General features: G+C 40.5%; 1 protein-coding gene across 7 annotated transcripts in view; it reads left to right on the top strand.

The window, feature by feature from the left end:
* LOC131986535 (vacuole membrane protein 1-like) overlaps positions 1–17027 on the top strand; it is a 65907-nt gene that overhangs the window by 21445 nt on the left and 27435 nt on the right. For 5 of the 7 annotated variants that reach the window (XM_059351538.1, XM_059351539.1, XM_059351534.1 and 2 more), the window contains exons 6-7: positions 2506–2748; positions 6497–6628. In XM_059351538.1, the coding sequence (XP_059207521.1) occupies positions 2506–2748; positions 6497–6628 (375 nt within the window). The remainder of the gene's footprint in view (positions 1–2505; positions 2749–6496; positions 6629–17027) is intronic. The other 2 variants (XM_059351541.1, XM_059351540.1) reach the window with 1 other exon arrangement.

Here is a 17027-nt window from a genome sequence, read left to right as displayed (position 1 = left end):
CACTGTCCTGCCCTCCCACGTCCCATCCTGTCGTGTTCTGCTTTGTCCCATGCAGCTACGGAAGTCCCAGCCACACCCCAGGTTTGCCAGATTGCTTTGGTGCTACATTGCATAATGCCAAACTGCCCCCGTGCGTCACTGGGAGCACCCTTTTTTCTGTACACATTGCATGACTGTAAACACAAAGAATAGACAGAGTACACTGGCCCACTCCATAGTCTTGCCTTTATTTGCAGGGATAACAGCAGCGTTACCGACTTGTTTGATAATCTCTGTCATTTCAGATACATCAAGATCATTGTTGTAACATGACTTCTTACAGAGGATATGCAAAGTTACATGACCTTTTCTTCCTCACTGGATCCTGTTCAGTATTAAACATCACCAAACATTGTGCTCTCAGATGATGTTATTAACCTTATTGTCATTATGAGTCAGTGTAAAACGGCAAACAGACATCTGTACAAAAAGTTCCTTTGTTCCTCCTCATAGTTTTCATAGGAATTGTTGTCTTGTGCTCTTCAGCAAGCCAGTGCACATACCCACACCTTTAATTTGACCTCAACAGGAAATTAAATTACTCTTTAAAACAGGTGTGTTGTATGAAATCACCCTGGAGGCAGGCGTGATGAATAAAATTCAACCATGTTTTGATACATTATTTAAGTTATTTTACAGAGCCTGACAGATATGGGATTTTTGAGACAGATAACAATACTGATTTTATAGGGAAGAAATTCACTGGTTACTGATGATGTGGCTGATATAGTGATTTTTTTAAAGCTGGAATGAAAATAGAGCTTGTCTGTGTGAATTGAGCTCCAATTTTGCAATGCTAAGGCTTTGCAGAGGTTATCGGAAGTCTGCTTTCTTAAACATATAACATGATACAAAATACAACATTAATGTTTATAGTTTATACATTGTTAACAAATTCTAGAAATGAAAAATCATCTGCCTACCATTTAAATAAGGATTTATAATGATCAATAGCTAACACCATTTCTAAAACACCCCAAGTATTTTTTTCTCTCGCATAATATATACTGTTTAAAAATCAGGGTTTCCTCAACTATTATAGGGCTTAGGCCTAATGAGAATTTTTGTGCACAAATATGTAATAAAAGTAATAATAATGCTCAAAAAATGTTTTATTTAAATTTGTAATATATCCTTTGTGGAGGATGTCCAGACCCTTGCCAAATACTCCACAAATCTAGGAAAAACACTGAAAAGGTATTAGTATCAGTGCATATCAGACTATAATAATACAATAGATACCAATATGTCAATATCGGCCAATATCAACTGATTTTATCAGCCGACCAGTAAATTGATCGGGCTCTGCTTGGACAATTGAGCAATACTGGTACTTTATTTATTTATTCAGTCCCCAAAGTGTGTTGAAATGAAGATTTCCCCTCTTGAAGTATTTCTGTTGTGAGTGTGTGTGGCCTTACTAATCTCTCTACTCGGCAGCATTGTGGATATTGAGATGACTTGTTTTAGGGGGTTTGAAGAAGAACACAGAGCTGGCATCTCAATAAACTTTTCACCACACACGAGAAATCCAACCTGCATCTCTCTTCCTTCCTTTGATTCCTCTGTTTTCTCACTGGAAGCCTAATTGAAGTGAGTAAATAAACAAGAGCCAGAAATGGAAACCAGACCAGGCCCTATCAAAGACAGCGGGTCCTTAAGTATGCTAATGTCTCATTCTTACAACAGGAACAGTCAAACATTAATAAATTCAGTCTGAAGAGAGTCTGTATTTACAGCCTGCTTGTTTTTCTGCTGCTCTTTTCTTCCTGATTATTCCCCTCCGGTGGGCAGATGGCTGCACTCGTTTGTGTGTGTATGTGCATGTTACCTTGTTACCTGGGTAAGGTAGGGAGAATCTCCCCCTGTACTTCAGGAACCTCACATATTGTCAGCTTTCCATTCTTTGTCCTTGACATATCTTTGAGGTTCATTTGTTTAAGCGAATGAGTATACAAATGTGTGTGTGTGTGTGTGGTGAGTGTGTGTATACCAAATGGTTTCTACACCCCAGCTTTGGTTTCCATCCTTGATTGTTTCCACCCGGGGCCCTCCACTCTTTATCTGTTGACACTTCTCCTGTAGACTTTGAAACAGCATGAAGCAGCATAACGCTCCAGTTTAATCATAGTTATGTGTTTTTCTCCATTTCCTAATGGCCTATTTAACTCATACAGAAAGTAGGAGGCACATCCACTCTTTATACTAGTTTATGGTGAAAAGCAGAGGAAGAGTTCCACTGCTGCAGGAAATACAGGAGACACAGCCTAGATACCGGCCCACATATAACTGTCTTCATGTCATCAATCAGTGTTTGACTCATGCCTGCCACTTTAATAACAAAGGGGTCTTCCTCTGACTCAAAACTACTTCCAACAGGTGGACTCATATCTCCCACTCTATTTTTCCTCCTTACTCTTTTTCTCTTCATCTTACTCTTTCTCCGCCTGTCTCTGTCTTTCTCAGGGACCACACATAGCATCAGTGACCTTGGCAGCTTATGAATGCGGCTCGGTGGATTTCCCCGAACCTCCCTATCCAGACCAAATAGTCTGTCCCCAGCAGAATGCACCAGCACCTGGCTCTGATGCTGAGCAGGTGGGCGTGGAGACCACAGGGGCGGACGGGTTGGTGGGGTCAGCTGCCATCCAGGGAAGCATATCTCTCTGGACCATCATCTCCAAAGTCCGCCTGGAAGCTTGTATGTGGGTGAGTGCCTGTTACACACTGGCTGTGCACGCTGTAGGCTGGAACAGCTACAGAGCAGGCGACTGCAGAATCTGCACTGAGTTAAGCTTTTATAAACAATACAGTTTTGGTTGCAGTTTGCATTGACCTTGCACATTGGCCACAGCTTTGACCAGTATTCAAAGTGGGTGCCTTGACATATTGTTGCTGTCAGGTGAAAACCTCATATCTTCCCAAATGCCAGTTTCTCATGCACTAAGAAAAACAGTCTTGTTTTGAGATTGACCACCATGCATTTTTGAATTTATCCAGTTGGTTTTGAAAGGTGTCATTAGACAGAGGGTGGTAGAAACATGAAACTTACCAAAATTGAGGAGCAGCGTCAAACTATACATGCCAAGGACTCCAAATTAGGTGCACAAATGATTTATTTGTTACTTTGTGTATTCTCTTTCTGTCAACATCCTAATTCAGAAAATTATTGAAATATTTTAGATCTCCCTTGAGCCATGTGAAAGACACTGTTGTTCTCACACCCTAATATTAGATTACTTTTGATACATTTTTGCAGTGTCTACACCAGCAAAGACTCAAGCTAAAACTATCAAAATCTGCATACACACGTAGATGCAGATGTGTTCATTGATAAGTCATTTGCTGTGGAAACCCCCAGCTCCTTACCATGAATTTCCCCTATGTATTGTTGGTGGTTTCACACCTCTAACCAGCCCCTTGTGGCTGCTGAGAAAGGTGAAATATTTTTATCTACAACTTTTTCTCAGGTCCACAACAGAAACATTTACCAATTGGTGGTAGAAATATAAAATGATTATTCTTTTATGTTATAAAAAACCTTTTTGCGGTTTTGTGGTATAATGCATTTTTTCATTTACTCACACGTCTCAGGGTTACCATAAAACCACTGACAATGGCTTGTGCTACTGTCTCACACACACACACACACACACACACACACACACACACACACACACAGACACACACACACACACAGATATGTGGTGTAGTGATCTAGAAGTCACACTTCATTATAGACTTCTTTGTAACTGCAGTAGACCACTCTTACCGGCAGTTTACTTTTTTTCTCTTCATGAGAAACGCAGAAGTGCCGAACGCTGAGAAAAGAGAACTTGGTCACTGACACGTGATATGATTTTTATCATTCTTTGTTATCTGTTTCCCTGTTCTGCATAATGTGGAAGGGCCTGAGGTGAGGGGGAAATACAAATTCTCAGCTGCTTCTTCACTACTAGAGCTTTACAGGAACCAGGCAGTAATTGGCCCCCAGGCTTCCGTATTGTTTGTAATTCATTAACTATACTTACACATGCCATAAAAATGTTTCAGTTTATTCGATATTGGATAATCATTCCATTACACAAATTCACATTTAAACTGCAATAGTTTGTTATAGGCCAAATTGATCACCATAAGTAGATGATCATTATAACCTTTTTAAAATGTTTTTTTTTATTTCATATGCAGATTACCATAAAAAAAATATTTCATTTGTTTAAAGTAATTAAACAGACAGCTTCACTTTAAACTGAATTTTATTGTTGCTGTATAAGTCACACATCGTTTTAAAACATCCCACTTAGCATGTGTGTGTGTGTGTCTGTGTGCGTACACACCGATCCTCCACATAAAAAATCTCTATGTTTGATTTGTTGGTGTAGCATGTTAGTTTTTCTGGCTTCAAACTGGCGTTACATTTTCTCCGAGCCAAGCTAGAGCCACAGCAGCAGCAGCAGCATGCTCTGAGGTGTGATATAGGAGTCTGTGTTTGTGGGTGTGCATGTGCCACCCAATCCCATCGGATTCACCACCACGCCCGTGTAACCCCAGCCGGGCATGACCTCGGTTGAGGCTTGTCAGCTCTGCAGTTGGAAACACCTGTTGCACCCACAGTTTTTAGAGCACCCACGGCAGCATTCCTCCTCCTCCTCCTCCTCCTGCCAGCCTCCCATCTTCTGGACACACTGGTGATGAGACATGAGACATTCCCCTCCCCGCCACCACTACCATTACCTCTTCTTCTCCTCCTTTCTCCTTTCTCTTTCCTCCTTTCTCTTTGTCTCTTTGTCTGTTCCCTCTTGAAGCCTCTCTGTCCACTACTGCAGCTCCCTTAAGTGCTCCACTTCAAACACCACCACTGCGCAGGTGGACGTCTTTCAGTGCCCCCTACACAAACACACACACACAGGCGCATGCACGCTCACAAACAGAGGCAGAGCTATTGAATGGAGCAGCTGCCAGGGAGATTAGGGCACGTCTCCATTATGAGGAAAAAAACTGGCAGATTTCATCAAAGACTGCAGTGTTAACAAGAGAACAGGGTGTCCACATTAAAGATGCAGTCTGCCAGGTTTTGGGATAGCACCGCCTCCTGAGAATGATTGTTTGGGCTTGTTGTCGCTGCCATGGTTGCTAACTACCCACTAATCATCTTCTGGCTCAGCCATCCAGCTACATACAAGTAATGTGGCTGCGATTAGTTAGTTATGTTCTTCTGGAAGAGAGATTGAAGCTGTGATTTTGTGCATGTTCGACCTAAACAACTTAATATCAGTTCAAGAGCTTAATTTTTCCTCATCTGCAGATGTTAAGGATGTGTAGGGGCTTGAAATCATCTATATGCCATCTGTAATTGTACCTTGCACTAACTGTATCCTTAGCATCTTCTCTCAACCCCCTTGAACCCCTACTCTCCCCCTGTGCCTGGAAACATTAAAGTAATGAGCTGTGAGCAACTCCAAAAACACTGCATTTCTTGGCGGCTGTTTTCATTGTGTTAATTAAGTCTGTAGCCCTCACCCGCTCACCCCTCTCTCCCCCCGTCCTCATGTTTTGGCGGTATGAACTTGGTGAACCGTCCAAGTGCTGAGGATTTATTTCCCTCAAATCACTTCCGCTTTCTTCCTGTTAAGCCCCCCTCAATCACACAGGCTCCACCGCTTTATAGCTACAAGCTCCTTTTGGCTGTCAGATATTGATATCTTGGTTCCTTTCGACCCCCCTGGGCTTGTTAGCACTTCTTAAATTTTCCAGAAACACTGCATTCCACATGTCCAGAGTAGATTGGAACAGAGCAGTTAGCGGTACACTGTGTGGATATGCTGTTTAGAAGTGGCATCTGGTTTTTCACCTTCCCTGGGCCTGTGTTTTATGTATCCATGATCGTTTAATAATCTGTGGGATTTTCGTTCTCGTAAATCCTTTCCGTTTTATTCCCATTAAGTGCTCTGATCGCACAATCCCAGGCGTCAAGCAGTGCAAGCTCCTTTGGATCGTGGATATTGATAGTTTTGCTCCTTTAACCCCCCCATGAACCATGCTAACATGGTTGTTATAATAATTAGCACGATGATAAGATATTTTTTTTAGAACAAAAATGTATAATGTATAATGATAAAAATCCAATAAAGTCAGTCACAAATGATAAAGTAAATACCAATAAACTACCTGCACTCTAAATACCAACTGACATCTCTCTCTCTGTCTTTCTTAAAGCTGTGTTGAATTCAGATTTATTGGCATGTTGGGACAGAAGCCTGTGTTGCCAAAACAATGTACAGAAGCACATCACGCCAGGGAGTACTGTAAACAGTCAACTTTGAAACAGCTGAGCAGCAGTAATTAACAATGTTTGTGTGTGTGTGTGTGTGTGTGTGTGTGTGTGTGTGTGTGTGTGTGTGTGTGTGTGTGTGTGTGTGTGTGTGTGTGTGTGTGTGTGTGTGTGTGTGAGCAGGGTGCAGGTACAGCTATAGGAGAGCTTCCTCCCTACTTCATGGCCCGTGCAGCTCGTCTGTCCGGTGCGGACCCCGATGATGAGGACTACCAGAGGTTTGAAGAGATTCTCGACCAGACCCAGTCTGCACAGGTGACACACTGCTCTCTGCATCCTCTTTAGCCTCTTTAGCACCCTCTGTTAATAACCCCACACACTTCCTTTAACCCTCACAATGCCTTTTTCTTCTTCTTCAAATGACGATTTAGGCACATTGCACCACCATGCATGATGCTCTCATTTGTCTTGTGTTATAAATCCGACGCATCCTTTTTCTTTTCCAGCTTTCACTAAATTGCCAGTGCATCATCCGTTTTATTTGCATATTTACATCAACATTAGCTAATGTCAGCAAAGTCCCGTCTTCCTGCGAGTTGCAAAGTAATCTTGATTATGATTTTCGCCATAATCGATTTATAATTTCTTCATTTTTCAGTAGGGGCTGTACATTTAGAACACTAATATAGCAGTAAATAACTACTAACTGTGTAAAGATATCACTGAGTAATGGTGTCCTGACCAGAGAATGCAGTCACACTCCCTGTGTGTGTGTTTTAATCCAAGCTTCTCTGTTTTTTGTATTTTTATTATTTTATTTTATTTATTTTATTATTTGTATTATTGACAACAAACAACAACAGGTTGTTTGTTGTCAATAATACAAATAATAAAATAACAACAACAGGTTGTTGTTGTAGGCGGTCCCTGAGTTTATCCCACTTACGGCCACCCTGCACTGCTCTCATGACTACCCGCTGGAATGCTCAGGTTACACTGTTCTTTTTGTACAGTTACAGATTCTTTCCATCATTTGCCAAAAAGACACACAATAAAGTTAAAGCATGATACCAAATTTTTTTTCAAATTTTTAATCGATATTGCATTGATACAGTTATTTGTGTGTGTGTGTATGTGTGTGTGCGTGTGTATGTGTGTATATGCGTGTATGTGTGTGTGTGTGTGTGTGTGTGTGTGTGTATGTATGTGTGTGTGTGTGTGTGTGTGTGTGTGTGTGTGTGTGTGTGTATGTATGTATGTGTGTGTGTGTGTGTGTGTGTGTGTGTGTATGTATGTGTATATATGTGTGTGTGTGTGTGTGTGTGTGTGTGTGTGTGTGTGTGTGTGTGTATGTATGTGTATGTGTGTGTGTGTGTGTGTGTGTGTGTGTGTGTATGTATGTGTATATATGTGTGTGTGTGTGTGTGTGTGTGTGTGTGTGTGTGTGTGTGTGTGTGTGCGTGTGTATGCGTGTGTGTGTGTGTGTGTGTGTGTGTGTGTGTGTGTGTGTGTGTGTGTGTGTTGACCCACGACCAAGCCCCACCCCGGTGTCTCAACAGTACGGCGGGAATTAAATGCTTTCACAACGTTATGACTAAGAGAAAAGAAATGATGCACTCTAGTGAAATGTTCCTGCCATTTCCGGCCCTTCATTTTGAAATTCCCCATATCAAGAATCCATGCAAATGTTTCAACAATGCCAAACAGCTCATTGTAAATATTTTTTTTCACCCTCTTGTGATTATGAATGGAGGAGCAGGAATGAGGGGAAGCATGCTGTGGGTTTGTAAAAGCTTTTCATCAGACCTGTCTGTCCTGACACAGTCTTCATCCTCAGGAATGCTTTTCATTCTCCCAACGGTGTGGGTCAAAACGTCAGACAGGTCATGTGCAGTAAAACATCTGCATCCATAAATGGTTTTGAACTTTACAATCCATTCACTTGCTCCTGTACTTGTGAATAATCTGCACCAGGCCTCAACAAATAAATCCTGTTTCATTGAGGGTATCCCAAAGGATCACTGGGTGATTTAGAGGTGTGTTCCTTTGGTTTACAGTATTTATTTCACTTTTTAGCATGCATACAGGATTTTTTTTTACGGAAAAGTCATACTTTAGATGTCAATTGTTCAGTACTTGCAAGCTGCCTTTGAAAATTCAAGTAACTACAAAAGGAGGTGTGTGTGTGTTTGTATTGGAAATGGGAAGAGAAACAAGTTAATTCTAACTAGTCATTCATTTATTCTGATGTAGTCTCAAAAAAGAAGACATTACCTTACATCCTGGACGTATTCTTCTGTGTTCCTCTATGTTTCAAAATGTCACACAAATGTCACAAAAAATTGCTCCTGCTCATTTTAAAACATCACCGTATTCTCTTTCCTTAAAGTTATTATCTGAACTCTGATTGGCTATAAATCTGCCATCCATTATAATGTTCTGCCTTAACATCCTGTTGCGTGAAACAAACAATGGATTTTTTTTTTTTATTCTCAATACTAAAAATTCTAGCCATTTCTTTTGTAGTGGAAAACAATTCCAACATTATTTCACTTGTTTCCAGTGTTGCTTCTAGAAGCGAGGCGTTATCTTAAAACAAAGCAAGTCAATCCATATCAATAATGTTACTTATTTATAATATTAAGGTAAGATGATTCAATTTGAAAGTAGTTGTGTATCAAAATAAGTATAATTTATTTCCACCCTGAATCAGTGGTCCACCATTGGGATCTCTGTTGAGATACTAGGGGTTGCCTTACACTGTCGCTGCCTTTCCTGCTTCTTTTAAAAATTAACTGGCAAGACATTGGTTCAGAGCATCCCTTACAAGTGATGGCCAGTAATGCATGACAGTAATACTATTACTTTCCCCAGTAATGAGTAATGTAATGAATTACAATTTCAGTAATACTATTACAGTAACCCTTAAAACAAACGTCACAACCTGACATTACTACGTTCCCATTTGTGCTCTCGGCGGTCTGAAGAACCGTGATGGTTAGGCAAATTAAAACAGTGACGTGTTTAAAATCACGCCATCATTTGAACTATAATTTGATGAAACAACACAGGCACTGTGATGTCCGTCACATGACTCTGATGTTTGACTTGAATGTAATGAATGAACATAAAGAAGAGAAGGAGACTTCCTACTATGTGTTTGATGGTAGTTCATCTCTGATTTAGTCTGTAAAGTTGCCATCAAGCTTAGCCTGGAAAGAAGTCAAATCTGCCTAACTCATGTTTTAATTGCTCCAGCAGAAGCATCTAGTCCCTCTCCCATTCAGATAGATTTCCACATGGTGCGGCCCAGTGCAGCTCACAAAACTGTCAAACTCGGCTGCACTGATCAGATATGATGTTTCCCCTCAACTGTTGGACTGTAATTTGAAAAAGGTTGTGAGCAGGCCGCCATGTTTTTTCTGTTTGAAGACGGGCCAAGCACTGCCCCAACTTTTATTCTCTCATTATCCTAAACCTCTTATCCAAACTCGGGTCGCAGGGGTGCTGGAGCCAATCCCAACTGACATGGGGGTACACCCTGGACAAGTTGCTAGACTATCACACACTCTCTCTACCTTAATGTAGCCTTTTTTCTTTTTTTTTTACTTACTTACTGTGAAACCAACAACAAAGTTGTCTGTTAATGTTAAATTAAAATGTAAATGTTAAAAAAAGTTTTTCATGTTAGTAAACGCTAAGAATTGCCCATTTTTTGCTCTAATAGTACTAGTGACGACACATACCTCCTTATTTTGTGAAACTGTGCTCAAGTACTACGAGTTGTAGTAGCCATGTAATTAGTCAATTAGTGACATGAACCATCAGTATCCCCAGAACAGGAGTGTAAAGGAAATGTAATATTACAAGTAGCATAACGAATAACTGTTGGCAGGGAGTAATAAGTAAAGTACTAATATTACTTTTGAAAAACAATGTCATGAGTAATACATTACATTTCTTAAAAAAGCCAACCCAAAACTGTCCCTTTAATGAGAATTTTAACAAAGTATACAAATTGATCTTTTACAGAGGAAAATGTGAGTCACTGTTTTAAAGATGAATATTGCATCAGCAACTTTATCAGCATAGATTCTGTGTGAACCAAAGTGACATTTTGAGATGCTCATAATGAAACAGATAAAAGGAAGAAGCGTATCGAAGAGACGTTGCGGCTGTTTAACAAGGGCCGGGGGGGGCAGCACCTGCTGTCAGTTCCACTGTTACGAATATGTGGACAGCTGGGCAGGTTGGCACCCACAGCAGCCCTGATGCTTGGACCACATGTGTGAGAGTGGAGCTCTGACATCACTTACTGATAAAGTGGCGCGTCCCACCGAAACTGCAAGAAAAGAGTAGAGACAGTGGAGGAGCGCGACAAACGGGCGGAATGGGGAAGAGGGATTTTTGTCTAAGTGATCATCTGAACATCGAAGAGCCACTGCGTGTCTTTTCCCAAACAAACTAACAGTGTGTCGCAGGAGGAGCATCGCCTGCTGGTCTCGCATCCATGCGAGGGCAGATTAGAAGTGACGCTGCTGCTGTCTCAGTGCACAGCCTCCGTCTCGCTCTCTCTCCCTCTGACATTGTTTCTTTTTCTGTCCCACTCTTCCTATGCTCTTATTCTTTCTCACGCACTCTGTTCGTCTCCTGCTGTGCATTGCTCTCTCTCTCTTTCTCTCTCTCTGATGATATTTGGCAGCTGTGTGTATGTATGCAATGTGTGTGTGTGATTGGACAGCATCTGGAGGCAGGTTGCTTGCACCAGCGAAGACCTGCCACATACGGAAACATTTTTTCTCTCGCCAGGGCTTTTTACCATTATTCGGATGTTCCCAGGGTTCCCTCTCTCGCTCGAGGAGATCCCTCACTTCTCTGACTTTCACTTCCACGTTTACCCTTTTCACACCTTTTCAGGTGGACACGGAGACTTACATCTGCTGTGGATTTGTGTCCAAGATTTTGATTGAAAGCTGAAAATCAATAGTAGTAGGCCGGGGTGGAAAAAGATTCCACTGGGATTGGACTGGAGAAACGGTGGTGTCGTTGGATCGTTGTGTATTAGACAGGAAGTGGTTAAATTTTGTCTACAAGGATGTGACCCCCTTTCAACCCTACCCCACTCCAAATACACACACACACTCAGACTTTCTCCCACACACCTACACACACAAACACTCTCTCCATCCTGTGGCAGCAGAGCAGGATTAAGATGCTGACTTCGTCCCCTCCGCTCAAGTCCCAGAGGTTTGTCGGGGCCAGCAGTTTGACTTAAACCCAGTGGTATTTCTCCCAGCCTGCACGTGCCAACTTCCTGCCACAAGTGCACGTGATGCACAGCAGCAGAGCACTCTGGGTTTTTTTTTTCTCATTCATTCAACAGAGCTATTCAAGAATAATGAAGTCATGCCTTTTCTAACGGCTCCAGACGCTGATGTCATGAACATCAGCTTTTTTTCCCCTCTTAAATCTTTAGCTCTGTACGAGAGCGCCCGGTGTGCTGGAGAGGAATCCTCTGTATCGACACAGACCGTCTCCGAGGATCCTGCATGGATCGAGTCCATGATTGCTTGTAACTTGATAATGAAGTTATTTCCTGCCCTGTGGTTTTTTTTTTCATCCGGCACGGAAGGGGTTAACAGGCTGTGAATTCTTGATTGCCAACTCCCAGGATTGTATCTCCTGTAACTCAAATCAGGGCCATCTGCGCTGGGCGTATGCCTGCCTTCCCCCCTGGCCTACTGCACTCAAAGCCTCTCTGTGCTGTGGTTTGCCCGGCCCCATCACGTGACTTCTCTGAAAGTGCCCCCTCCCTCCTCCTCCCTCTTTATTTCCAGTAAACTGTTTGAAAGGAGGGGGGTGAGTCAGAGTAAAACCAGCTTCCCTTTAACCACAGCTTGTTAAAGAATTTGTCAACGTGGACTCAGGGGTGCATTTTTTGTGTGAGTGTGTGTGCGTCCGGATAGATTTGAATGCGTAGCTCTTCTTTCTTCTTTTTTCCTGAAAGGGGACTGTAGCTTCTATTGCGTCAGGAGTCCTTAATCACTGCACTTCCTGTGCCAGAGAGAGCAGGCGCGGGCTTGTCAGGAGTTAATGAGATGAACTTTAGCCATCTTCGTGTCGGGGGGCTCGCGGCTGCTTTGGAGATGTGTGTCCTCTGTGTGAAAGACTTTCATTGAGAAAAAAAAAGAAAACACAGGGAGAGGGAGAGAAAAAATGTGCGTGGGTGTTGACTTGTGTATAGGCTATGCATAGATTTTTCCTTGTCTGACACTTTAATTTTCCACATGGAGCAGAGTGCCTTGTCGCTGCCTGCTTTTTGTCTATGTTTGAACTCTGTACCCCATCAGCACTACCAAAGACTACTGAAAACAAAGTGTTTGCTTTGCCAACTTTTTTCACAATGAAAAGTGTCCTTTTTATGAGAAAACCCCCTGAGGAACTTTTCAGCAAATCCAACATACACATCACATTGTACAATAATGCATTTTAGATTTTAAAATTATCTATCATAGTTTCTTTGTATTTTACTTTAAAATTCATCCTGTTTACATTTACAGTATGTCAGTACATATATTAAAAAAAAACATCAATTTTCATGTAATTGTCTTTGGATTGCTATGTCAAGTAAAAAAAAAAACGGTTCTGTCTTTGGGTTTTCCCTGTGGATTTTTCTAATAACTGTCACCTGGCAACTGTAACCACGGATATTCAAACTATCACTATCAAGTGTAGCAGACAGGACATGCTTCTGTGTTTATACTCTGAGTCATGTTTTGCCATGTACCTAATAAGAATTTAATCTTATTTTCAATTCATAATCCAAGTGACATAATTCCATAAATGCTAATCTCATGATGAACATCCCCGCTATTGCTTATTTATAACATAAATTGATCTACAGTATATTTACCTTGATAAAACCAACCATGTGGTGCATTTGTATGTTTGAAATCATGAACATGTTGCTGTACCATATTGCTTTAAATACATTCCAGATCTGTTTAATAAGTTTTACACAAAAGCAGCACATGCTCATGAAACACATGACTGTAATGAGTGGGAGACAAAACCGGTAAAATGTGGTTTCTGAGGGACACTTATGATTTGCCTATTCAAATGAGGAATAGGTTAATCTGACTGGCAGAATTATATGGGAAAGCGGTGGGGGGGTGGGGGATCCAAACCTATAAACAGCAGATCAAATGCGAGTTCCCCACAGAGATCAGCTCCATGTGGGGTGACTGTGCAGACTTCGAGTAAAGCATCTGTGCCGAGCAGCCAAATCCGGAACCAAAACCTCCACAGTTTTAATGACGCTGCACCCTTGACAAGATCTTACCAAATGTAATTGCTGCTAAGCCCAGCCCTGCAGGCCGGCGGTGACGGGGGTGGAGGGGGGTAGGGGGGGTGGGGGGGGGAGCGACAGGCAGCCCTTGGCAAGCTGCCTGGCAAAGATGGTGATTTTCCATAAGCCGCCAACAACAGAGTCTGGATGTCTGAACCCCAGCCATCCAAGATAGACGCTTCCCTGGTCCAGAAATGCAGAATAGAGAGAGTCCAAGTACATAGTTCAACTATAGTAAATCACAGTGTCACAAGTTCACACACACATGGACACACACACCCTTCTACACCCTCCCCTCACCTCCTCGGGGACCCTTTGTTCACCCTGCGGTGATATTTTCATGCTCGCTCTCACTGCAAGAGCCAAAAGGCTCAACAACGGCACCTAATGTAAACAATGCATGTGTCATGATGTCAGAAAATGAATGGGATTCACAGCGGGCCGTCTCCATGACACTGATTGGTTCTGCAGGGTTCTGTCCGCGCTGCAGCACCGGCAGTTGTCAGGTGTCCCTGGTCCAGACACAGTCCTCAGCGGTTCAGCTGTAAACCGACCATACGCATTCCTTCCCTCCCCGTCTCCCACCAGCTGAGCAACTCACACACACGTGCACACTCACACACACACATACACACACACATATGCACACATGAGGACAGGCAAGAATTAAAACTACAGGCTACTCCAAGGAGAAACCTTCATGATTGGACGTCAGTGGAGGCAGAAATTCAAATTGTAAACCAATCAGATTCTGTGTCCCGTCGCTCCCCCCACCACCACCTTATTAGGCGACCTCCCATGTCTCTCAAATTTCCTGTCCGCTTGGTTGCACCCCGTAAAGAATGTCATCAGCACTGTACTGGTTTTGTTGACCATATTAGGTATGCTCGTGTATTACCAGCCCCCTCCCACGTCTCTTTTTTTAATTAATATGATTTTTTTGAAACTGAGGCCTAACTTTTTGAAACAAAACATTTTTTTGTCTTGTTAGTTCATATGAATCATATTTGTTTTTTCTTTTGTTTCTCGGTCAGTTGATTTAAATTTGTTTTAAGTGAAAAAAGTGCTGTCAGTGGTAAAAACCTACTTTGCATACAGCTAACATTCATTAAAGATATTTAGACTTGAAATAATTACACAGACCACTAACTGTTATAGTGTTGGATTTTAAAATGCAGTAGATGCATCTTTTTAATCATTTCGCACAAGAAAAACCTCAGGAAATATTATAAAAACATAATTATTTGGTTCAGGAAACATAAACAATTTTATAAATGACTTAAGGTGAAAGTTTGCCTAAATAGCAACATAATTATGTGTTCATATCAGCAGTCAATGGTAAAAAGTGTGTATTCTCTCTAAATGGAGGATGTCTCATTCATTCAATTAACATTCATATACTTTTTAAAAAATCAAGAATTTTACTTGTGACATTTTTACAGTAATTACTATTCTGTTTACAAATATTAAATACTTTTAAAGTTTAATCTGAAAGGCACAAAACTCTGCTTTCAATGTAAAACACCTACATAACTTCATAGCCAGTGCAAACTATAATATACACAGTTGTTACAGTAATAGACAGATTAAAATTAAAATGTCAAAATGCCTTATTTATCAGCATTATTCTCTGTATGGATAAATTAAGCATACATTTCAGGCTTTATTTTACAAATATTTATTTAGATACCAAAGAAACAGTGGTTGCCTATGAAGAGTTGACTAAATCAAATTCTTATTCACATCAGAATATAATTACTTTGAAATATTGTGAGCTTCACAGAGTTTTAAAACAGAAATATCACTACAGTAATTACATAAATTTGCAAAGAAAGAATAATCTTACAGTTATCTTAAAAAAGTTCAGACAAATGTAGAAATAATAATAACGAAAGCCGTCCGGCTGTAAATTCCACATTCTCTACTGCTAACAGATCAAATTATTATTATTAACATGTGAAGGCCTACAAAATAAAACATTTTGCATCAAATATTTTGGAAATACAATATCCTCAGTATATTTTTTTTGTTATTGTTTTAAAAGTTTCCACCCAGAATTAAACCATTTCTTAGCAAAAAAAACAATTCATTTTGATAATTAACATTTAACATTGGAATATATGGCATGGAATGAAAGTAATCATTTTTTGAAAATTACCTGTATTGAAAATTTCATCCCAAAAGAAAAAAAGAAAGGTCCAGGATCAGGTTTTTCCTTTGCATTTCCACTGTGTTCCCAGAACTAGTTTAGGTTAAATCCACACAGATTAAGGCTCCTCTTCCCAGAAAAGGTATATTGGGGGAAAATCTGTGTCATTGCTGTGAAAAGAGGCTTTTGTGAAGCTGTCAAGAGGGATAGGGCAAGTAGAAAAAGCAGAAAAAGCAAGAATTTGTGAGTCACAGGATTGACCAGAGTCTGTTCTCCTGTTCACACGTTCTCAGTGACAATTGAATTATTAACTGGCACTAGATGTCAGATACAGACATGCTAAAACCAGTTTATCACTTCCCTAGAATGAATAAGAATATTTAGAGATGAGCCTGGAATTCTTTTAGACTATGTGGCAGGTGAATCACAGCATTTTTGCTGTGAACTTGAAGATAATTATGCCGGCAGGACGGTCAGAAATTTAGCACATGACTTGATTTAATTGTGAGCCAACTTTTTTTCATTCAAACATTTAAATAAATTAATTTCCCCTCTGAAAAGTGGTTTATTTTAAGATTTATATATTTTTTTACACAAGCGAGCAACCTTTTACCCACCAAAAGTCCCTCATCACTAATAGGTTTCACATTTATTGTGCTAAAGGTGGTTAAATTAGAATTTAAATAGTGCAAATATTATGAAAAGTACATGTTTAGGTATTGAGTTTAAATGTTTTTTATCATTTAAAATGAAGCACCTAAACTTGGGAGGGTTATGAGATTCAAATTCTAAGATTTAGTAAGTGAAAATCACTTCGATCCACATTCCATTTAAATATGTCTATTTTTACATTCAAAACAGTTTGTACTGCTGTACATCTTATTTATGAGGGTCTAATTATTTCGTTTGTCAGTTGTTATCTTGCTCAATAATTGCTGACAACTTTTTGCTGAGGGCAGATGCACTGGATGTAGAAAATCCTCCTGTTGCAGCTGCTGCTCCTTTCTACTCATTTAAAAACAAGCAGAGATTAAAAAAATAGCTTTTCCACTCATTTTTCGTTCCGTTTGGACACCAATAAGTTTTTAGATATAAAATGGAAATATTTACTGTCAGTATAAAGGCAATAATTTAAAGATAAGTTGAAACATTAATGTTCAGTGATGATGGAGAAATCCTCAAGGCAGATTTTAGATGATAAAAATGTTATCCCAAAT

This window comes from Centropristis striata, chromosome 15 (assembly GCF_030273125.1).
Source record: "Centropristis striata isolate RG_2023a ecotype Rhode Island chromosome 15, C.striata_1.0, whole genome shotgun sequence".
In the NCBI taxonomy this organism is placed as follows: Eukaryota; Metazoa; Chordata; class Actinopteri; order Perciformes; family Serranidae; genus Centropristis; species Centropristis striata.
This window is presented reverse-complemented; position numbering and strand designations above follow the sequence as displayed.